Here is a 19,603-nt window from a genome sequence, read left to right as displayed (position 1 = left end):
CATTCTCAATGTTCCGGTATATTCTTTAGATAGCACTTTTAAGAAAAAAAAACTTTTTAATCACAAATAAAAATATCTATAAATTTCAAGCATTAATTTAATGAGAATGATACTGGTACATTCTGTAGTTTTATGATGCTCTACTTTAAATCTGTAATTTTGTAATATATTTTGTGTTAAACCTATAGTTTTCTGATATATCATCTTTAATCTATAATTTTGTGCTAATTTGGTCAATATATCTGTAACTTTGTGAAATTACTTTTTTATATAAGAAAATGGTGAAAAGTGGCACATTATGGGGTTGGGTTTTAATATGCATGTGATGTGAATGGTTCGACTTCTCTGGTTTGGTTGAACTTTTGGGTGAGTTTCATTTTTTTTTTGTGAGAAAAGCTTTGGATGAACTTATTGTTGCATACAACTTAATTAGTAAATAATATCAGTAAACATTTCACTAGTCAAATTTATGATATATCGGACTACAAAATGCAGAACAAAACATCAACTTTGTTTTTTAGCATGGGTGCGACGGATGAAAGTGAAACAACGTTAGAAAACTGGGAGTATAACTGTTGCTAACAAGTGGACAGCGTACGGACGAAAGGGTCAGCAGTGGTCAAATTAACCGATTACTGTAGCTACCCGTCAAACCACCCCCAAATTTGACCGCCGAAAAATCTAACCATTCCCTCTGACCACCATGCATGTACGTAAATACGTGCACACACCATCCCCGAAACACATCCAAAAGCCGACCTTTTCATCGAAATGAATAGCGATCGGTCGAGTGAGACGCGCGCGCTACAGTGCAAGTACTTCGTAGCTTTTTTCTTACCGTCGGTTACTGTGGTATACGTATACCGGGCACATACTGGTACTACTGAGTTGGAGTATAATTTTACATATTGTTTTCATACTATATTCACTGTTACCGTGCTTATCTTAATTTGGCTAGGGTAAGGATTTGCATTCTTGATGAAAACCGATCTGGATTTCACATAATCCAGACTTCTCTAACGAGGTAAAAAAACAAAAATCGCTTTTTCATGTCAAATTCAAAAAATTCAAGCTGGACTATAAATTTTCGACAAAAAATTATCGATTTCATCTCTTTTTCATTTTTATCAATGTCTTTGGTGAATTCCAAAGATACACCTCGTGAGCGGTTTTTATCCAGTATCGGGATCGTGAACCCTATTCCCTCTCCCCCGATTGTCCCCGGTAATAAGGCAAACTAAGAGCAGGTACAATAGCAGGCTATAAGCTAGCTATAAACATATTTAAAGGAGATAAAAGAGTAGAGAGAAGAGCAGTGGGCTATAGATTTGTAGCCAGCTGTAGCACGGACTCCTAGACACAATGTGTGTATGACAGGTGGAACCAGGTATTAATAGTATAGTATGTAACTATTGTATGAATTGGCTACTAAATTGACTATAGATAATTTATAATCCCTCCGTTTCACAATGTAAATCATTCTAGCATTTCCTATATTCATATTGATGTTAAATGAATCTAGATATATATATATATATATATTTATATTCATTAACATTTATATGAATGTGGAAAATGCTAAAATGATTTACATCGTAAAACAGAGGAAGTAGCCGGTAGTTGGCTACACTATTAAACTTGCTCTAACCGAGCGCAAAGCCTGGAAGAAAAAAAACACCGAGCCATCGCTCGGTCCGCATCCGCGCGCAAGTGTGGGAGCAGCCGCGGCCGCCCGCCCGCCCGCCCGCGCGCGCGCGTGTGCCGCATGGGCAAATTTTCCCTCTCACCCGCACGCATGCACGCATGCGCGCGGCGTTTGCGTGTGGTTGCGTCGCGGGAGACGGCGCCCCGCGCCCGATCGATCGATCGAACGAGCCCACGCGCCGCGTGCGCGTGAGCCCTCGCACGCAACACATGAAGCTAGTCGATCGATCGAGCCGCCGTTTCGTTAGCCGACACGCTTCGCTCGATCGGCAGCTGGCGGCTCGCGGAAAAGGCGAGACGAAATCACGCTGCAACTTGCCGCCGGATATGCACGCATTGCATGCGTATCCGGTCAAAACTCAACGGGGATCCACAGCTAGTTTATTTCAAGTCTGGACTACTTGGTTCATCACATCGACCAATCTCGGTCAGCCTCACAGTTGATTTTTCGCTGGTCGTATACTCTGCTCTCTTTTTTTTTTCAACTCTAAAATGCACGCACTCGTGTGAAATGAAATGAAATGATACACGAGATCGATGTATCGATCGGTATCTTGTTGCCAGAAGCTAACGAGATGATATGTATGCCAGCAGGGTTTATATTACCATCGGTAACCGCGCGGTTATCGGTCTTAATGTGAGGGTACGGTAATAAAAAAACTACGGTAATTTCCTTAAATTCAAATAAATTTTTAAAATAATTTAAATTGTTGATAAATTTTATATGGTTTCGTATGGTTTGTCACGGTTATCGGGGTAACCGTACTTACCGCCGGGACGCGGTAACCCTGACCCCCGGTGTTTTAGAAAACCATGCTAGAAACAGGTTGGGAATCTCAACATCTGATAAACGAGATCGATATATCGGTCGGTATCATCCGGTGCTGCACGTTGCAAACTCAAACTACGGGAGTCAAAAAGTTTCGTTGCGAAAGTGAGCAGATGCAGCACCACATCTGTGTATACTCCAGTTGCTTCCTCAGCATAAACATCTCTCATTCTTTGACGGGAAAGCAACTAGTTAGCAAGCATACATATAAACATCTCTCACTCTCACGGGCATTGGGATGCACACGCAGTAGACCAAGCAGCGACCCGACTCTGATTTTTGTACTAGTAGCGCCTGTAGACAGCAACGTATAATAGTACGACGTATGTTGCCATTTGTAATACACTAAGCTGCAGCCCACCGCGCATATTATTCCCCCGGACAAGTTGCTACTTAACAAAATGACAGGGAAGGAATAACATACTTTGCATATGTACACAAAAGGGTGTTCCTGTTCATGGAACAAGAGCTCGTACTGCCGCTGCAGCGGCAACCCCTGTCGTGTGGTGGCGCTCGGCTAATAAACCAATCCCCAATCCCCCGAGCGAATAGAATTTGTGATTAATTCTTCGGTGTCCCTCTCTCTCCTCCGGTTTGATGTGAAATCCTCTGTCACGTTGCCAATTGGAAAGAGGTAGCTGTACGTAGCCGAAGTCCCCGAGGCGGTTTGGTGGTGGTGTGGTGTGGTTGGTCGATGCGCGCGGCCGCGTTCGAGTGCGTGCACCGTGCGCCGCCGCGGGGTGGGTGATTGGGTGGCTATGGCTACTCAGTGTTCAGTTCCATTCAAACTCCCAAAAATTACATCACATCAAATATTTAGATATATGCATGAAGTATTAAATATGTATGGAAAAAAAAATCAATTAGACAGTTTGCATGTAAATTACGAGACGAATCTTTTAAGCCTAATTGCAACGTGATTTGATAATGTGATGCTACAGTAAATATTTACTAATGACGAATTAATTAAACTTAATAAATTCGTCTCGCAGTTTACAGGTGAAATTTGTAATTTGTTTTATTATTAGTCTACGTTTAATACTTTAAATGTGTGTCAATATATTTAAAAAGTTTTAGGACACGAACTAATCACTGCCGGCTTTTGCAGGCGCGAGATGCGCGCGCCGCCGGATGAAAGGTGTGGTGTGGGTGTGTGGGTGGTCGGAGGGAAAGCTGCAAAAGCCGGCAGGAGCACTGCGGTGCGGGCGGAGATGGACGTGGTACGTCATGCTGCTGGCCACAGTGGTGCATGCCTAGACCTGCGGCTTCCTGGGCCACTCGTACTAGCTCCTGGGGAGAGTAGCTTAAGCCAGATAGTGGGTAATCAGTGGAAGTGCTAGACCTTGGCCATTCCAAATAAGGAGATTCGGTTAACTAAGTGCTTTTTACTCTAGTATTATAAAAACTAAATATATTGGTACCGGTATTTTGTTACGTCATCCGTATTTGAGTCCGTTTTAAAGTTCGTTCGCTTTTAGAAATACAGATCCGTATTTAAGTCAGATTTTAAATTCATTTGTTTTTGGAAATAAAAAAGAATCATATAAGAAATCTCTTTAAAATACTCCCTCCATCCACAAAAGTTAGAAATATTTCACATTTGAGTTTTTCCAAATAAGTTGTTCCTATTTGTAATTTTTATGCATTCAAGACTTAAATAAAGAGATAAATTAAATGTTTGATTAGAACCCAAGGAGTCATATAAATACTCATTGGTTGCATGCTTGCATTCACTCGTTGAATTTTTAATATCCAAGATGATTTAATTTCTCCTTGGTCTTGGTGACAAAAGTAATAGGTATAACTTTTGTGGATGGAGGGAGTAACTCGCAAGCTAACTTGAGATGAAAGTCGGATTCCTAATTGCAGCTCATGATTTTCTAAAAAAAAATATCTAAGCGAATTCTTACAGTGAATTTCATCATAGCTAAACCGTATAATAATAATAAGATTAAAATAGCATTCACCCGTTGCAACACACGGATATTTTTTTATCTTTTTAAAAATATAAAATATTTGTATTTGATCGGTTCTTAAATTTGAAGCAGAGTATCACGTCGATTTGGATAGCTTCACATAGAATTTTCAGCTCCTCAAACAGTTTATATTGTTACCTAGGTTCTGACAATCTGTAGTTGTAGTCAGAAGCTGAAAAACAAAATTCTCCGTATTCTCGAAGTTGGCTACCAACCAGCAGATTATTAGAATCTTAAGGTCCCCAAATAGAACCGATCATCTAGATTCATGCACTTGTAAAATATAAGGACTAAAATCTTGGTTTAATGTATCACGAGATGTATAAAGTACAAACAATGTAGCTCGGGTGCTGACATGGTTGTCCACAATAACGAGAATTTTGTATTTACACCTATTCAATACAATATGTCCCAAAAACCGGCTTTCATCACTCCCAAGTTGACTCCTAACACACATGTGGGAGAGGTGGCGAAGAGATGACGATTAGAGTGGCATCTATTGTCGGAGATAGGAGGTCCCCGAAAACCGAGGTAAGATGGCACCATAGTGAAAGGGTGATCCCACGAGGGGGGAAGGCTAATGCGCGTACGCGCCAGCAAATTTAGCTGGCGCACGCGGCAGTTGGCCCCCTCCCCGGTTCCAGCGTGCTTTTCTTTTTCACATTCCTTTTTACAATTTTAGTGCCCAGATCTGGGCACGTTTTTCCTTTTTTTGGTTTCTTTCTATTGTTTTTTAATTCTTCAGACACCTCTTTACAAATGTAGAGTTGAAAGTATTTAATTTTGACTTGAAAGTTTTCAAATTTTGTGTTGAAAGTTTTTATATTTGAGTTGAATGTTTTCAAATTTTGAGTTGAAAGTTTTTAAATTTGACTTGAAAGTTTTCAAATCTAGGTTGAAAGTTTTCAAATATGGGTTGAAAGTTTTAAATTTGAGTTAAAAGTTTTCAAATCTGGGTTGAAAGTTTTTAAATTTGACTTGAAAGTTTTCAAATTTGGGCTGAAAGTTTTTCAAATTTGAGATGAAAAGTTGAAAGTTTTCAAAATTTGACTTTTAAAAATTCAAATTTCAAGTTGAAAGTTTTCAAATTTGGGTTGAAAGTTTTCAAATTTATGTTGAAAGTTTTCAGAATTTGACTTCACACATAAATTTCTTTTCAATCTGTTACTTAAAAAAAATCTTATCTTCATTATCTAAAACTAATGGATTTTTTTACATGCTAAAACTAACGGATTAGTTACTAGACACGCTATGAAAAAAATCCCGAAAAAAATCTAACCGCGCCGACGCGCGGTGCCGCGCATACGCGTGGGTCTTGTGGGCCGGAAGTACGCGTCGGCGACGCATATGCGCCAATTAGGAATTATGTCCCACGAGCCATGCACGTGTGATCGTCGCCGTGAAGGCAAACAATAGAACATCATACCGCACGAGGATTACGGCGAAAATAACACCACACTGAACTTACGATATTAACCCTCTCTATGTGACGTGGTTTTTCTCGGTTCTAGGGACTATCCACCAATGACAGTCGCAGCTATCCTCGTTACCATTTCTTCGCCTCCTCTCCCACTGGCATGGTGGGAGTTGATTTGGGAGGGGAATATTGTACTGGAGGGGCTGAATGTAAAATTTCCACTGGATGGCCAAATTAGTTTCTAAGTTTGTGTTATCTGTACTTTGAGCTGAGTGATACATTAAATCAAAATTAAAGACATAGATGTGCATTTTAAAATCCATAAATGTAGATAGTACTCTACTCCAAATTTAAAGACTAGCCAATATATTTTACTATTAGAAAAAAATAGCTACTCTAATTTTTTCAAATATAAGCATGTCTGACCGTTAATATAGATAATATATTTTGGAACGTTCGTACGGAGTACGTGATAGAAATGTGATAGCAAGGGAGCAAGGAGTGTCCATGCCTGTGCAACATGCGGATGAGCTTCGGTAGAAAAAAATAATAATGAAATTTACCAAAATTTCGCATAAAATTTCTAAAAACTTATTGTGCTCCCATAAATAATTAATTGCTCCAAGACATGTATAAAGACAAAATGGAAGATATCTGGTAGGAGGAACGAAACAAATAAAAGTATTTAGAAATTCCACAATTTTATTATCTGAATATAAAATCTGCTTCAGTTTTTGTTCGAATTGTCTACCGAACTTTCGGTTTAATCGCCTCCTACTGCAATACAATAAAATAAATTTGATATGTCCTCATCATGAGCCGTCCAATTTTGGATGCTCTCAGTTTCTCAAACGTGTCGAATTGCTCAGCAGTACATGTACAGTAATATATATATTGTAGAAGTGAATAAGCTAAACGAGGGGGAATAATTAATTTGATTGTGATTTAGCATGCTTAATTGAATTGACCACACGTTGCAACTTAACACGTATGCACGTATACCATTTATATATCTTTTGCTACTTTCTTTAAAGCAAACCAAAAGAAATTAGAAAACGACGAGACTGAATAAAGTTAAATTTATGAGAACAAATCACCACGCATATGAACAAAAAAAATGGAAGATGATATGGGATGATAGAGCAGATTAAATAGGAAAAAAACGGAAGATCAGAATATGGGATGACAAAGTGGGGTGGTTATTTAATCTGATGAATTTGAAGTGACTTATTTTATTTTCATGCAAAATATTCCTGTTATTAGTTATTACTAACCAATATCCAATCTAAGAAGACTTCTCATCTAGAGGTTACTGCCATCATTCACAATCTCTTGGATCTGATCGAGTTGAGTTATTAAGGTAAACTGCCATTGACGTGCATGCATCCCATCAGAAAGTGACACTGCATCACACCTAAGTGGATGAGTTAAAAAGAGGGTGAAGCAACTAGAAAAAAAAAACCCAATTTAAGCCACACAGTTATGGATTAACACGCCGCCAATATGGTCAGGAAAGTTGGGCATCTACTTGCAAAAATGTGGGGCCCGGATTTGATTAATGAAAATGTGATTAGATGGTGATATGAGAGTTTTGAGCAACTAAATTTATCTAAGCATGCATCCTACCACTTCTTTTTTTCTTGCTACATAAAGAATATACATGATAGTGTATATTATGGTATCAGGATAGAGTATAGACCGAACTATTTTGGTACAAGTCTACATGTAAATGTGAGTTTCATATATAGTTAGGTATGAGTTCTACGAGTTCAACCCAGATAGGTTAAGAAAACGTCAATTTTCTTTGACCCAACATAAGGTGATTTTGACGGCACGTGTCTACATGATGTTGGTAGTTCAATGAAAAATGACCTAGCTTAATTACAGCCACCAGTTTGAGAGTAAAATCTTATCCTCAATAATGAGCAAAAGTATCCCATTTGAACACATATTATTGGTCAATTACTCCCTCATTTTAAATTAATCGTCGATTTAACTTTGTTGAGAGTCAAACATTTCTAAGTTTGACTATCAAATTTTTTAAAATGGTTTAATATCATAGATATATGATTTTACATTTTCCATGGAAAATAATTTCATAATAGATTATTCATATGATGTTAAACTATATAAATATTTAGAAATAAATGGTTAAAGTTTTATATTATAGATGGGTGCCCCTCTTTTCTTTCAAGAGCTACAAGTACATAAAAGTTATTGTATGATTATAGTATAGTTACAATCTAATTATATTGCGATTGCACTATAGTTATGTTTGAAAGTTTTTCACTGAACAAACTTGTGACATTTTTTAAATATTCCCTAGAACTATTGCATATCCCTAATCTTTTGTATAGGTGCAAAAGCAATATATATATATATATATATATATATATATATATATATATATATATATATATATATATATATATATATATATATATATATATATATATATATATATATATATATATATATATATATGATACTCATATGGGACTCCATGGTGCCCGGGCTTTAAGGTATAAAACACACAAATTCTCTCAAATTTTTAAAAATTTACAAATTGTAAGTAGATATCTAGGTATATGAATTTGATTCATACAAATACCTAACAACAAAACAACTCAAACTGAACTTTATTTTACAATTCATTATTACATACCTAACGAATTATATATTTGAATGTTATATACCTAGAACCAAAATCTAACAAAAAAAAGTTCAAACTCAGTTCAAACTTGTTTGAACTTGTTAGTAAAGAAGTTAATGTTCATATCTAAACATTTAAAAAAATTCATACTCATTCAAATTGGATATATACTTAATTTGAATCTTGGAGCCCATACTCTATGTAGCACCAGTTAATTTACCTATATATATATACACACACACACACAAAAGTACAACACTAGACCCTTACTTATATGCATGTCTTACTTTATAACCAAGTAAATACACATATATCTTCGATCTATTAGAATCATATATACTGGATCGTTGAATTGAATTATAATTTACCACGTCTAGGATGAATAATTGTTGAACCATCCGGCGGCTAAAAGGTCCAACAAGGAGAGTTGGAGGTTGGAACAGCCTGTCACAACAGGTTTTTTGTACGCAGTTGTTACCAACTTCAACGCCGACGACGACGTCGTGTGGCCAATCTTCACCTGTCACCGCTGGCTCCTGATGGCCGGCGACGACGATAGATGAGAGCCAAATGAATAAGTAAACATCTCATCAACAAAAGCCCTAATTAACATGCTAATTAAGAGGCTATGAAGCACTAGCTGGGTAGTACTTATTTTATTTGTGCAAGATAGGATTAGCCTTGGTAGTTTTAGTTAATTAAAGGGGGTGATTTGGGGATGGATGGATTGTGCTTTTACATCCCTCAAGGCATCATCAATCATTATCCTTCCTCCGGCTCCCGGCAGATGATGGGGTGTGATGCAGGTGGGATCGTGTGCCACCTGGAGGGGAAGATTCCTCTTTCTCTCACCCTAAACTTCAGCGTTTTTCTTAGCCTTAGAGCAAATTTAATAGTATAGCCAACTGCTGGCTCTAATTCATCTATAGCCAATCTAATAGTTTATTCATAAAATACTTACATACTACACTATTAATACCTGGTCCCACCTGTCATACACACACCGTGTCTTGGAGTCCGTGCTACAGCTGGCTATAAATCTGTAGCCCGCTGCTCTTCTCTCTCCTCATTTATCTCCTTAAAATATGTTTGCAGCTGGTTTATAGCCTGCTATTGTACCTGCTCTTAGTGGTGGTGGTGCTAGTGCTACACGCACTTGATGCTGTACCAGGATAAATAACACGCAATGCATGAGCATCATGTCCACCCTAAAAGGCAGAAAATTAACCTCCTCTCTCCCTATATATATTGCCATGTTTACCGTGTATTCATCTATATAATTAAGGTGTAAGATGTGTGCGCAAAATTGTTTCATTTTGCATTCATGTAGGTAGGTAAAGCTGGTACCACGTCTAATTAGTTATGCGCTTGTTTTCCATAGAGATTTTTTTTTATTTGCACCCCTTCCATAGAGAATTAAGGTGCCAAAAATGAAGAATGTGATTGAAGGTACACAAAAAAGGATAAGTGCTTCCCCTGTTGGTATTGCACCGTGAAGTATCAGGCTCAAACGTTCGGCTACAAAAACTTCTCCTTAAAGATAGTTTTGGTCTTACTGTCAACAGCTAGCTAGAGTTATGTCACAAACGTATGCATACACAAACCGACATACGAACCAATGGTCAAACCAGAGAAGCATCCCATGGTTTCCATTACATACATAATAACTTCTTTCATTTATTTGTTGTGTGAAGTGATACACCAATGATGAATTCTACTACAAAAGAAATAGTGAAATCAATGACAACTCATTTTTTTTTACCAAAACAACTCAAAGTTTTACGTGTATAGTAGAATTAAATTTATATATAGTTGTGTAAATTTCTACATTGTGAATTAAGGGAAGGTAATTCAATGAAGTTGTCAGTCAAATTTCTACTACATTGGTTTATGGAGACATAGTATTTTTTTATAGGCAATATGGAGATATGGATTGATAGTGTAAATCCAAAAATGCCGCTTGAAGACATGACGTAGAGATACCTACATTTGTACACATTATTTAATGAGTACTACACCATTCACCATCTATATATTTTATTATATATGAATGCATGATATACTACATGATGCATGCATTTGCAAGAAAATTCACATTGAAAGTATGGGCAACTCTTACTTCCTAACTGTACATGCACATCCCTATTTATCACGAATAGAGTAGATACATATGCACGAATAAATATACAGTGAGATCACAGGCGTTACTCGAACTCTTGTTTCGAAGGGAGCATGGAAAAACCATTTTGAAATTCCCAATTCTTGTACCTACTTGTTCATTTACATCAGGCTCAATATTTATTTGAATTTCTAACTGTTGAGGCTAATGGACAAAATACCAGTAAACAATATAGAAGTGATGCACTGTTGTGACCATAGCAAAGCTCAAATTCAACTCCCTTTTGGGCCCAATTCTAAAATTAATCTCCCATGTGAAACGAAATGCCAATCCCGGTCTTGCCCATACATTAACTTAAGCCGGGGCATAATAATTGGGGTGGTTAACTTAATTTAATCACCAAGATTTTTTGCCTAATCATTAAAAAAAAGGGCCACATGGCCATTTATTACCTGGAAAGGGAGGGATTAACCCACAACATGCCAATGCATGGCCATTTTTATACTCCTCTGCCCCTGAACCAAGGCACGCGGATACCACCAACGCGGCTGACATGACACGTGGGCCCATGCGCATGTGGGCCCCACATGTCAGTGGCGTAAGCGTGTGGGCCACCTAGTGGGGTTGGGTCTGGGAGTGGGGGGTGTTGGGGGGGGGGGGGGGGTCCGCGTTAATCGCCGGGCACGTTCTGCACCTCTTTCGCTCTCCGGAAGGGCCCACATTACAGCTGTTATAATGTGGTCTTGTCTGCCTCCTCCTCTCACTCCTACTACTACTCCTTTAATTATTATTTTTTTGTTTTTCTCCAATTCTCCTAACTAATTTTGTTCCCACATGTAAACTTTTTTTTTTGGTTTTTTGGGGATTTAATTTTGCCTTTGTAATGATTTTTTTGGCTGTTGCTGATGCTGCTGCAAAGTAGTAAAACCAATCTTGGTGTAATTGTTTTTCTGCTGCCCCTTGGATCCTCCAATGGTCCTTGGTTTATTACTGGTCATCAGTGCAAACAATTGCTTCTAACTCAGATGAATTTTATATTTTTCATCTCAAAAGAAAAGGTATTGATGAGAGTAGAGATGGGTGAGGTAAAATAAAAAGGGTAATTTTGAGGATAATTTATGACTAAATTTCCAGTGTGAAAAATACTCCTCCAGCTTAGTACAGTAGATCATGAATCACAGAATCCAATATATTCCCCCATGGGGATTGAGGTAGAGGAGTTTTTGTAGAGGTATTTGTGCTCCTCTCCCTTTTATTACAAGCCTCCACCTTTCTCTCTCATCCCACAGTTTCCTACCCCTCCTTTCTTCTTCACCAGTTTGTTTCTCTCTCTCTCTCTCTACACCATCCCTACACTCCTCTCTCTCTCTCTCTCTCTCTCTGTCCTTTCGGTTTTAACTAGCATTAGGCAGGGGGTTAGGAGGGGAGGTAAAGCTCAAAGCTCCCTCCCCTGACAGCGCAGCATCTTGTTTGTTTTATCTCCCACATCATCTCCCTCATCATCATCATCTCCTCTTCTTGCAAGCACCCACAACAACACAAACTCTCTTTCTTCATCTTTCTCTCTCCTCCTCCTCTCTTTGTTGTACTCTACTCAACATTTCTCAACTTTCACTTCTTCTTCTTCTTCCTTTCTCTCTCTTCACAGCTATCATATTCTCCTCCTGCTTGCTGCTGCTGCTGCTGCTGCTGGCTGTTTCTCTCTCATCCATCCACCCTATTATTTATTCAAGGCTAAGTGATGGTATCTTAATTCTTTTTTCCTCTCTGCCTCCTCTTCTTCTTCCTCCTCTCTCTCTCCCTTGCTGTTGCAGGAGTATAATTTTTATTTTTGCCAGGCTTCTTCCTGTACTGGTGTTTCCTTGTTTCCTCCCTTTCTTGTGCTTCTTCTTCTTCCTCATCTTCTTTTTTTTTTGGGTTTTCTCTCTCCTGCCATCCTTTTCACCTCTACTAGCTCTCCTGATGTACTGATCATTCCATCACCTCCATTCCCCAGTGGTAACACTCGTGGGGGAGGAGGAGGAGGAGGTAGTAGCATGCAGCAGCAGCAGCCAGGGGGAGGAGGGGGAGGGGTGCAGCAGTTCGGCGCGGTGGCGCCGGAGATGTCGCCATTCTCGCCGGCGGGAGGAGGCGGCGGGGGGCGGATCTCCATGGCGGAGGCCGCGTCGCCCATCAGCAGCCGGCCGCCGCCGGCGCAGCAGCAGTTCGATGAGCTCGGCGTAGGCGGCGGAGGCGGAGGCGGAGGTGGGTTTGACGCCGAGGCGCTGGCGGCGGCGGCGGTCGGCGAGGAGGGAGCCAGCGGCGGCGCGGGGGGGAACCGGTGGCCGCGGCAGGAGACGCTGGCGCTGCTCAAGATCCGGTCGGACATGGACGCCGCGTTCCGGGACGCCACCCTCAAGGGCCCGCTCTGGGAGGAGGTCTCCAGGTAAAAAATTCAACGCCATGAGCCCCCCTCAAGAATTGCTCCGCCGTCGATCTCGCCGCCATGGCTGAATTCTCGTCGGCGAAATGCTGCATGAAATCTCGGCGGCCTCCAGAAGCAGTAGCCTGGTGTGATTTTTGGTTAGGCTCAGTTAATTAATTACCGGCTAAAATAAACACCTCCTTTTCACTTTTTTTTCCCTTAACCATCGTTCACGAGCACAGTGACTTTTTTTTTCCATTTTAAAATAATACGGGTATCACTCTCCTTCCTCACCTTTCCAAAGAAATTTTTTTTCATGGCCATCTCTTATCAAGATGGTGGTACAATACAACACACGCCCATACGCTTCAGATCCGAAAGGCATCAATTCCAATTTTGCAAGCAGAATTGGCCATAAAAATGCATTCTTTTGCACAAGCACAGGAGAAGAAAAAAAGATGGAATTTTTACTCCCCCCCTGCAGCATTCTCTCTAGTCTCTTCTTGGGATTTGATTCATCCTAGTTTAGCTAGCTATTGCTGCATGTATGCACACACCTTCCTTTCTTTATCTTTTCCGATGGGTGCCCAAATCGAGTAAAATTCTACTCCATGCATGCAACTTTCCTGTGAGGGTTACAGCTTAATTTCCTTCAAATTTTGGCTCGCCATTGACGAGCTCGAGCTTAAGCTTCTTCTTCTTCGTGTTGTTGTTAATGGCGGCGTGGTGGTGGGTTGGGTGCAGGAAGCTGGCGGAGGAGGGTTACCGGAGGAGCGCGAAGAAGTGCAAGGAGAAGTTCGAGAACGTGCACAAGTATTACAAGCGCACCAAGGAGAGCCGCGCGGGGCGCAACGACGGCAAGACGTACCGCTTCTTCACGCAGCTCGAGGCGCTGCACGGCACCGCCGCCGGCGGCGTGGCGGCGCCATCGCCGGTGACGTCGCTGGCCCCGCCGCCGGCGACGGCTGTGGGCGTGTCCGGCGGGGTGCGCGCCCCCGCCGAGCCGCCGCCCGCGGTGGTGATGGGGAACGTGATGAGCTTCTCGACGTCGAACACGGAGGAGTATTCCGACGAGGAGGACTCCGACGACGAGGGGACCGAGGACATGGGCGGCGGCGGCGGTGATGAGAGGGGGAAGAGGAAGAGGTTGTCGGAGGGTGGCGCCGCCGCGGGCGGCGGTGGCGGCGGCGGAGGAGGAGGAGGGAGCGGGAAGATGATGAGGTTCTTCGAGGGGTTGATGAAGCAGGTGATGGAGCGGCAGGAGGCGATGCAGCAGCGGTTTCTGGAGGCCATCGAGAAGCGGGAGCAGGACCGGATGATCCGCGAGGAGGCGTGGCGGCGGCAGGAGATGGCGCGCCTCGCCCGCGAGCAGGAGATCCTCGCGCAGGAGCGCGCCATGGCGGCGTCGCGCGACGCCGCCGTCGTGTCCTTCATACAGAAGATCACCGGGCAGACCATCCCAATGCCGCCCATCATCGCCGCCCCCGCCATCACCGTCATGCCCCCACCGGCGCCATCCCAGCCGCCTCAGCCGCCGCCACCGCCGTCTCACCCCACCCCCATCACCTCCGTCGCGCCAGCTCCGCCGCTGCCGCCACCAGCAGCAGCAGCAGCAGCATCCCAGCCATCGCCGCAGGCCACCAAGTCGCCATTGCCGGCGACGCCGCAGACGCAAAGCAGCATGGACATTGTCATGACGGCCGCCGAGGCGCACGACGCGGGGTACGACGGGTCCGGCGGCGGCGGGGGGCAGCCGTCGTCGTCGCGGTGGCCCAAGGCGGAGGTGCACGCGCTGATCCAGCTGCGGAGCAACCTGGACAACCGGTACCAGGAGGCCGGGCCGAAGGGCCCGCTGTGGGAGGAGATCTCCGCCGGCATGCGGCGGCTGGGCTACAGCCGGAGCTCCAAGAGGTGCAAGGAGAAGTGGGAGAACATCAACAAGTACTTCAAGAAGGTCAAGGAGAGCAACAAGAAGCGCCCCGAGGACTCCAAGACCTGCCCCTACTTCCACCAGCTCGACGCCCTCTACCGCAACAAGGCGGCTCTCAACTCCTCCTCCTCCTCCGCCGCCGCCGCCGCACCGGCCCTCCCGCCGCCGGAGCACGCGGAGCCGGCGGTGACAGTCGCCGCGCCGATCTCGCAGACACCGCCGCCGCCGCCACAGCCCGTGACGACGACCAAGAACGGCAACGGCACCAGCAGTACAAACGGCGAAGGAGGAGGAGGCGGCTCCGGGGGCATGCAAATGCAGGCGAGCAACGGCAGCGTCGTCGCCGGCAACAAGTTCTTCACCGGCGCGGCGGCGAAGAAGGTAAGCTAAGCTACGTGCATCCATCCGTGTGCATTTTCCCGTGTGGCCGTAGCGAATTGGCGCGTACACATGTGGTACGCTGCTGTTCGTTTTTGGTGATCCAATGCTGATTGCGTAACGCTGCGCATTTAAAGCCAGAGGACATTATGAAGGAGATGATGGAGCAGAGGCCGCAGCAACCGGCGGCGGCGAACAACGCCTTCAACCGAACGGACGGCGGCGGTGGCGGCGGCGGCGTGGACAGCGACAACATGGACGAGGACGACGAGGATGACTACGACGACGACGACGACGACGACGACGTCGACGGCAACAAGATGCAGTACGAGATCCAGTTCCAGCATCAGCACCACCACCAGCAGCCGCCGCAGCACCGCCACCAGCAGAGCGTCGTCAGACCGAACGCCGCCGCCTCCGCGGCCGCCGGCGGCAACCCGCCCGGCACCGCCGCCCCCGCCACGGCGGCGGCCGCAACGACGACCACCGGATCTTTCTTGGCAATGGTCCAGTGATCCATCCATACATCCGGTGACTCTCTCTCATTCCTACACATGCATACCTCCATGCGCGTCAATGGCTTCTTCTTCTTCTTCCTCCTCCATCTCTTGTACCATTTGTATCTACCTACCTGTCGCCTCCTCCATGGCTCGTCCATATCTCAACACCATCAAAAAGCTCAAAAACCTAAAACCTCAAGAATTCTCTTCCTCCTCCGGCATATTTCTCCATTGATTCCTCATGCAAGCTAGCAGCTATACATCTCCATGCCAAGAAAGAAAAATTCGCCCATTTCAAGCTGCATGCATGCCCATCGATCGTTCGTCGCTGGATGTTCCTAGCAAGAAAAAGCTAGTAGCATCGATCCATTTCTTGATTCGTTCTTGTGTTAATTACAGTGGTCTCTCCCATCTCGCGTCTCCTCTTAGCTAGTGTTAAAAGCAAAAAAAAAAAAGGAATTGGTGGCGTGGTAATTTATTGATTTGTTGTGGTAAATTTAATAAGGACCCTCCATTCGTGAGGGTTCACGGAGAGGGTTTAAAACTTGGTGCAGTGAAAAACGGCACGGAGGAGCGGTAATAACACCTCGCTCTCGCGGTTAAAAAAAAAAAGGAAGACAAGGGTATATATGCAAAATGTTGCGGTGGTTGTGGTTGTTACAAATTATTACACCTCGGTAAAAATTTGTTTGGCTATGTGTACTACTGCTCGATCTACTGTGGCATGTTGCAAGGGCGCGGTGAAAAAAAAAATCGAAGGTGAAAAATTAAAGATGTGCTCATCAAGTAAAGTGGCAGTGAAAAAGCAAGAGAGCTGGTGCTGGTGTATGCCGGAATTTTTCCCATTTCTCTTTTTTTTTCTCTTTTCTCTCCTTCTTTTATATGTTTTGTTTTGTTTTTTCTAATTACCTAAACTGTCCATTATGTATTACCTGAGTTTTTTTTTCTTCCTTTCCCAAACTGTTGTTACCGAAGTTTTACAGTGTATACTCGCGACATATTATATGTTAAATTCTTGCTATTCTTATACCAGCATTCTTTCTAAATAAGTGTGATGCTCTTTGTCTACTTTATTTATTTTTAGAGAAAAGAAGGATTAGAGGCAGATGCAACGATTTAAATTACATGTGCAGCTCTGGTTATACTCTAGGATCCAATGCTTAATTTATTGTAAACTTTTTAGTTTTAGATCCCATAAGGATCGATCTCGATCTTTCAAATATTAATATAAATTGCTATGCCACGATTAGTATAAGCATGGGGAGATAGCCCTCACATGCCAAAGATTAGTATAGCACAAGGAAGGCTTGATATATAGGGTATAAAATTTAAAGCAAGTAATTATCAAATTATAACCGAGGTAAACTCATTAAAATAAGTAGGTAGCATCCAAGCTAGATGTCACGGTATGTTGTCATATGCATGCATGCATGTAAATCAAAAAAATGCCTGCAAAAATTTAGGTAGATCAAAAGATAAAATTCGGTATGATCTTGATCAACTTAAATTGCCAGCACAAAATCAACTAGTAGAAGGATCTTGTGTAGATCGCCCTATCATGACAACCTCGAGTGCTAGCTAAGAGAGCATGTGCTACAAAGTGACACTTGATTAATTATCACTTGCACAAATTCTTGCTACTTAAACCACACTTTTATACACACTATGCTACTGTATACTACTCCCAGTAGCACTAGTCCTGTAATTAAAATTGTGCTCCTAGTACGTGAGATACCCTACCACTGTAGTTTTAGGCTTGGATGCCTCGGAGTTAGAGCCAGCAGGGGGGGGGGGGGGGGGGGGGGGTTGCCTAGCTATAGTGAGTGTGGCTGATCCTTTGGCAAGCATACAAAATTAGTTTTGGGGTCAGGCTGGCTTGGCTGTGGCTGGGGATCCGTATAAAAACGGTTGAAGTGTGGGGTGTTGTGTCTGCCATAAAAGGTTAAAAAGAATGGAGCTGTGGGATTGATGCCTCCTGTTTAAATTATGGGAGAACGTGGAGGTTGCAGGGCGCGCGCTCGTTCACCTTGCTGCCCTTCGTAGCTCTAGCTCTACTCCCTCGGTCCCAAAACAAAAAATAACTTAAAAGAAAATATAACTTTTCCTCCTAATACAACGAATTTAGATAGAGGGTTATCCAAATTCATTGTACCAAAAAGAATCACATCTAGACTGAGGGTTGTCCAAATTCGTTGTACCAGAAAGGGTCACATCTCATACTATGTTAAGTTTTTTTTGGACGGAGGGAGTATGTAGTAGTAGCAGCATCATTAGTTCTAAGGTGGGAATAATAATTTTAGGATTTTGATATGAAATGGAATAGTTTCATATTCTAAATACAGGAGTTCGATCTCAGGATTTTAAAGAATTTTTGTGAGAGAGGTAAAAATTTTCGTATTCTAAGAGGGATTCGGAGAGGGATGGAGCTAATTCTAAGATGATGGCTCGCGTACGTGCCATGTACCTAGGAGTACATTATATTTGTGGATTTGAATGCAACATTTCCACTATTTTCTTTTGTGAAGGGAAACACTAGGAGGGCCGTATAATACACTGTCAAGATAGTGCACTATGCATACACGTTGCAATAATTTAGTGATAAATCTATCCATTATCTTAAAAGAAGAGTGATAAATTTATTATATAAGTTTATCGTGTTTGATAATGTTTGCTATCTTATGACAATAGATTTACATGAGCTACATCTACACTCTAATTCCCTAGTACACACTATTCATGCATCTTTTCTCACACTCTTCATAGCTGCTTGGGCAATTGGCATGAGAAGGGAGAGCTTGGCTCTACACTCTACTTTCTTCTGGCTGCAGGCTGAATGTTGCACATGGGATGGTGAGAAAGTTAAAAAAGAGGGAGAGATAGGAAATTAGGAACAGACATGTCCAGGAGGAGCCCACACAATGCCACCTTGCTTCCTACTTGTGCTCCCTTAGCTTTTATTCCTTTATTTTTTTACCACTGGCTTTTTATCTTGTCATGGTGGTAGTAACTATTAAGTCATATGTCCAATGCGTAGGAGGGCCAATTCATCATCTGCCAACCTGTTGAGATCTGCGTGTGTAAATTCAGTGTACAATCATGTGGCAATAGCATCCGCATATGTGTAACTATCTAGACCAGTAACAAGTGTAACAAACAGTTAGAAAATGCTAGAGAAACCAAATTCTAAAGGCATTTTGCACACAAACCTCAAAAACTGAAACAATATTCCAAGTCCAAGAAAAATTTCCTTTTCTTACCTGGATAGTAGGTAATCTGCAACAGGGCCATACACTGAGAGTTTGTGCATGGAAAAGGCAGGCCCTCATGCAGAGAGGTGGCTGCAGAAGATTCTTTTGGTGAGAGAGAAGAGTGAACCAATGCTACTTCAACGTACTACCAGTAGTACGTTTTATTCAGGTAAAAGATGGCAAAGTGCACAGGGTAATAAGGTGAAAAAGAGAGAAAAAAAAAGAAGAAAATAGTACTGGCTTAGGCACATTGAGAATTCACTGGCCCCGGCAGCATGTGCGGTGACTCCACGGTTCACGAGGCGGTGTTACTTGAGGGCTGGACACTGGGCGGTATACTGAGGGGCGAAAAAAAAAAAACTGGAGAAACTTTCGCTAAGTCAACACCCAGCGTTACACAGGCTTTTCACTAGGTTTGGTTTTATGTGAAGGTGTAGTTTCAACA

General features: G+C 42.7%; 1 protein-coding gene across 3 annotated transcripts; it reads left to right on the top strand.

Annotated features, from left to right (window-relative positions):
• The first annotated feature begins 11,965 nt into the window (after positions 1-11,965).
• LOC127786363 (trihelix transcription factor GTL1-like) lies at positions 11,966-16,959 on the top strand. Of its 3 annotated transcripts, none has more exons than XM_052313748.1 (4): positions 11,966-12,442; positions 12,695-13,123; positions 13,847-15,413; positions 15,552-15,707. In XM_052313748.1, exons 2-4 carry the CDS (start codon positions 12,735-12,737, stop codon positions 15,561-15,563), a joined length of 1,968 nt encoding a protein of 655 aa, XP_052169708.1. In that variant the 5' UTR covers positions 11,966-12,442; positions 12,695-12,734; the 3' UTR covers positions 15,564-15,707. The 3 variants fall into 3 exon arrangements, with proteins under 3 accessions (XP_052169708.1, XP_052169707.1, XP_052169709.1); XM_052313747.1 differs by having other exon boundaries at positions 11,972-12,442; positions 15,548-16,959; XM_052313749.1 differs by lacking the exons at positions 11,966-12,442; positions 12,695-13,123 and adding an exon at positions 13,133-13,730 and having other exon boundaries at positions 15,548-16,959.
• The last annotated feature ends 2,644 nt before the right edge of the window (positions 16,960-19,603 follow it).

Source organism: Oryza glaberrima, chromosome 10 (genome assembly GCF_000147395.1).
Source record: "Oryza glaberrima chromosome 10, OglaRS2, whole genome shotgun sequence".
Lineage (NCBI taxonomy): Eukaryota > Viridiplantae > Streptophyta > Magnoliopsida > Poales > Poaceae > Oryza > Oryza glaberrima.
Note: the sequence above shows the minus strand (reverse complement) of the source record. Positions and strands in the feature narration are given on the sequence as shown.

What these genes read in the sequence shown, in the direction of transcription:
- LOC127786363 (XM_052313747.1), top strand. Translation starts at nt 12,735, where the DNA reads ATGCAGCAGCAGCAGCCAGGGGGAGGAGGGGGAGGGGTGCAGCAGTTC. An exon ending in CTCTGGGAGGAGGTCTCCAG is followed by an intron (nt 13,124 to 13,846) that starts GTAAAAAATTCA and finishes GGTTGGGTGCAG; the next exon opens with GAAGCTGGCGGAGGAGGGTT. An exon ending in CCGGCGCGGCGGCGAAGAAG is followed by an intron (nt 15,414 to 15,547) that starts GTAAGCTAAGCT and finishes GCGCATTTAAAG; the next exon opens with CCAGAGGACATTATGAAGGA.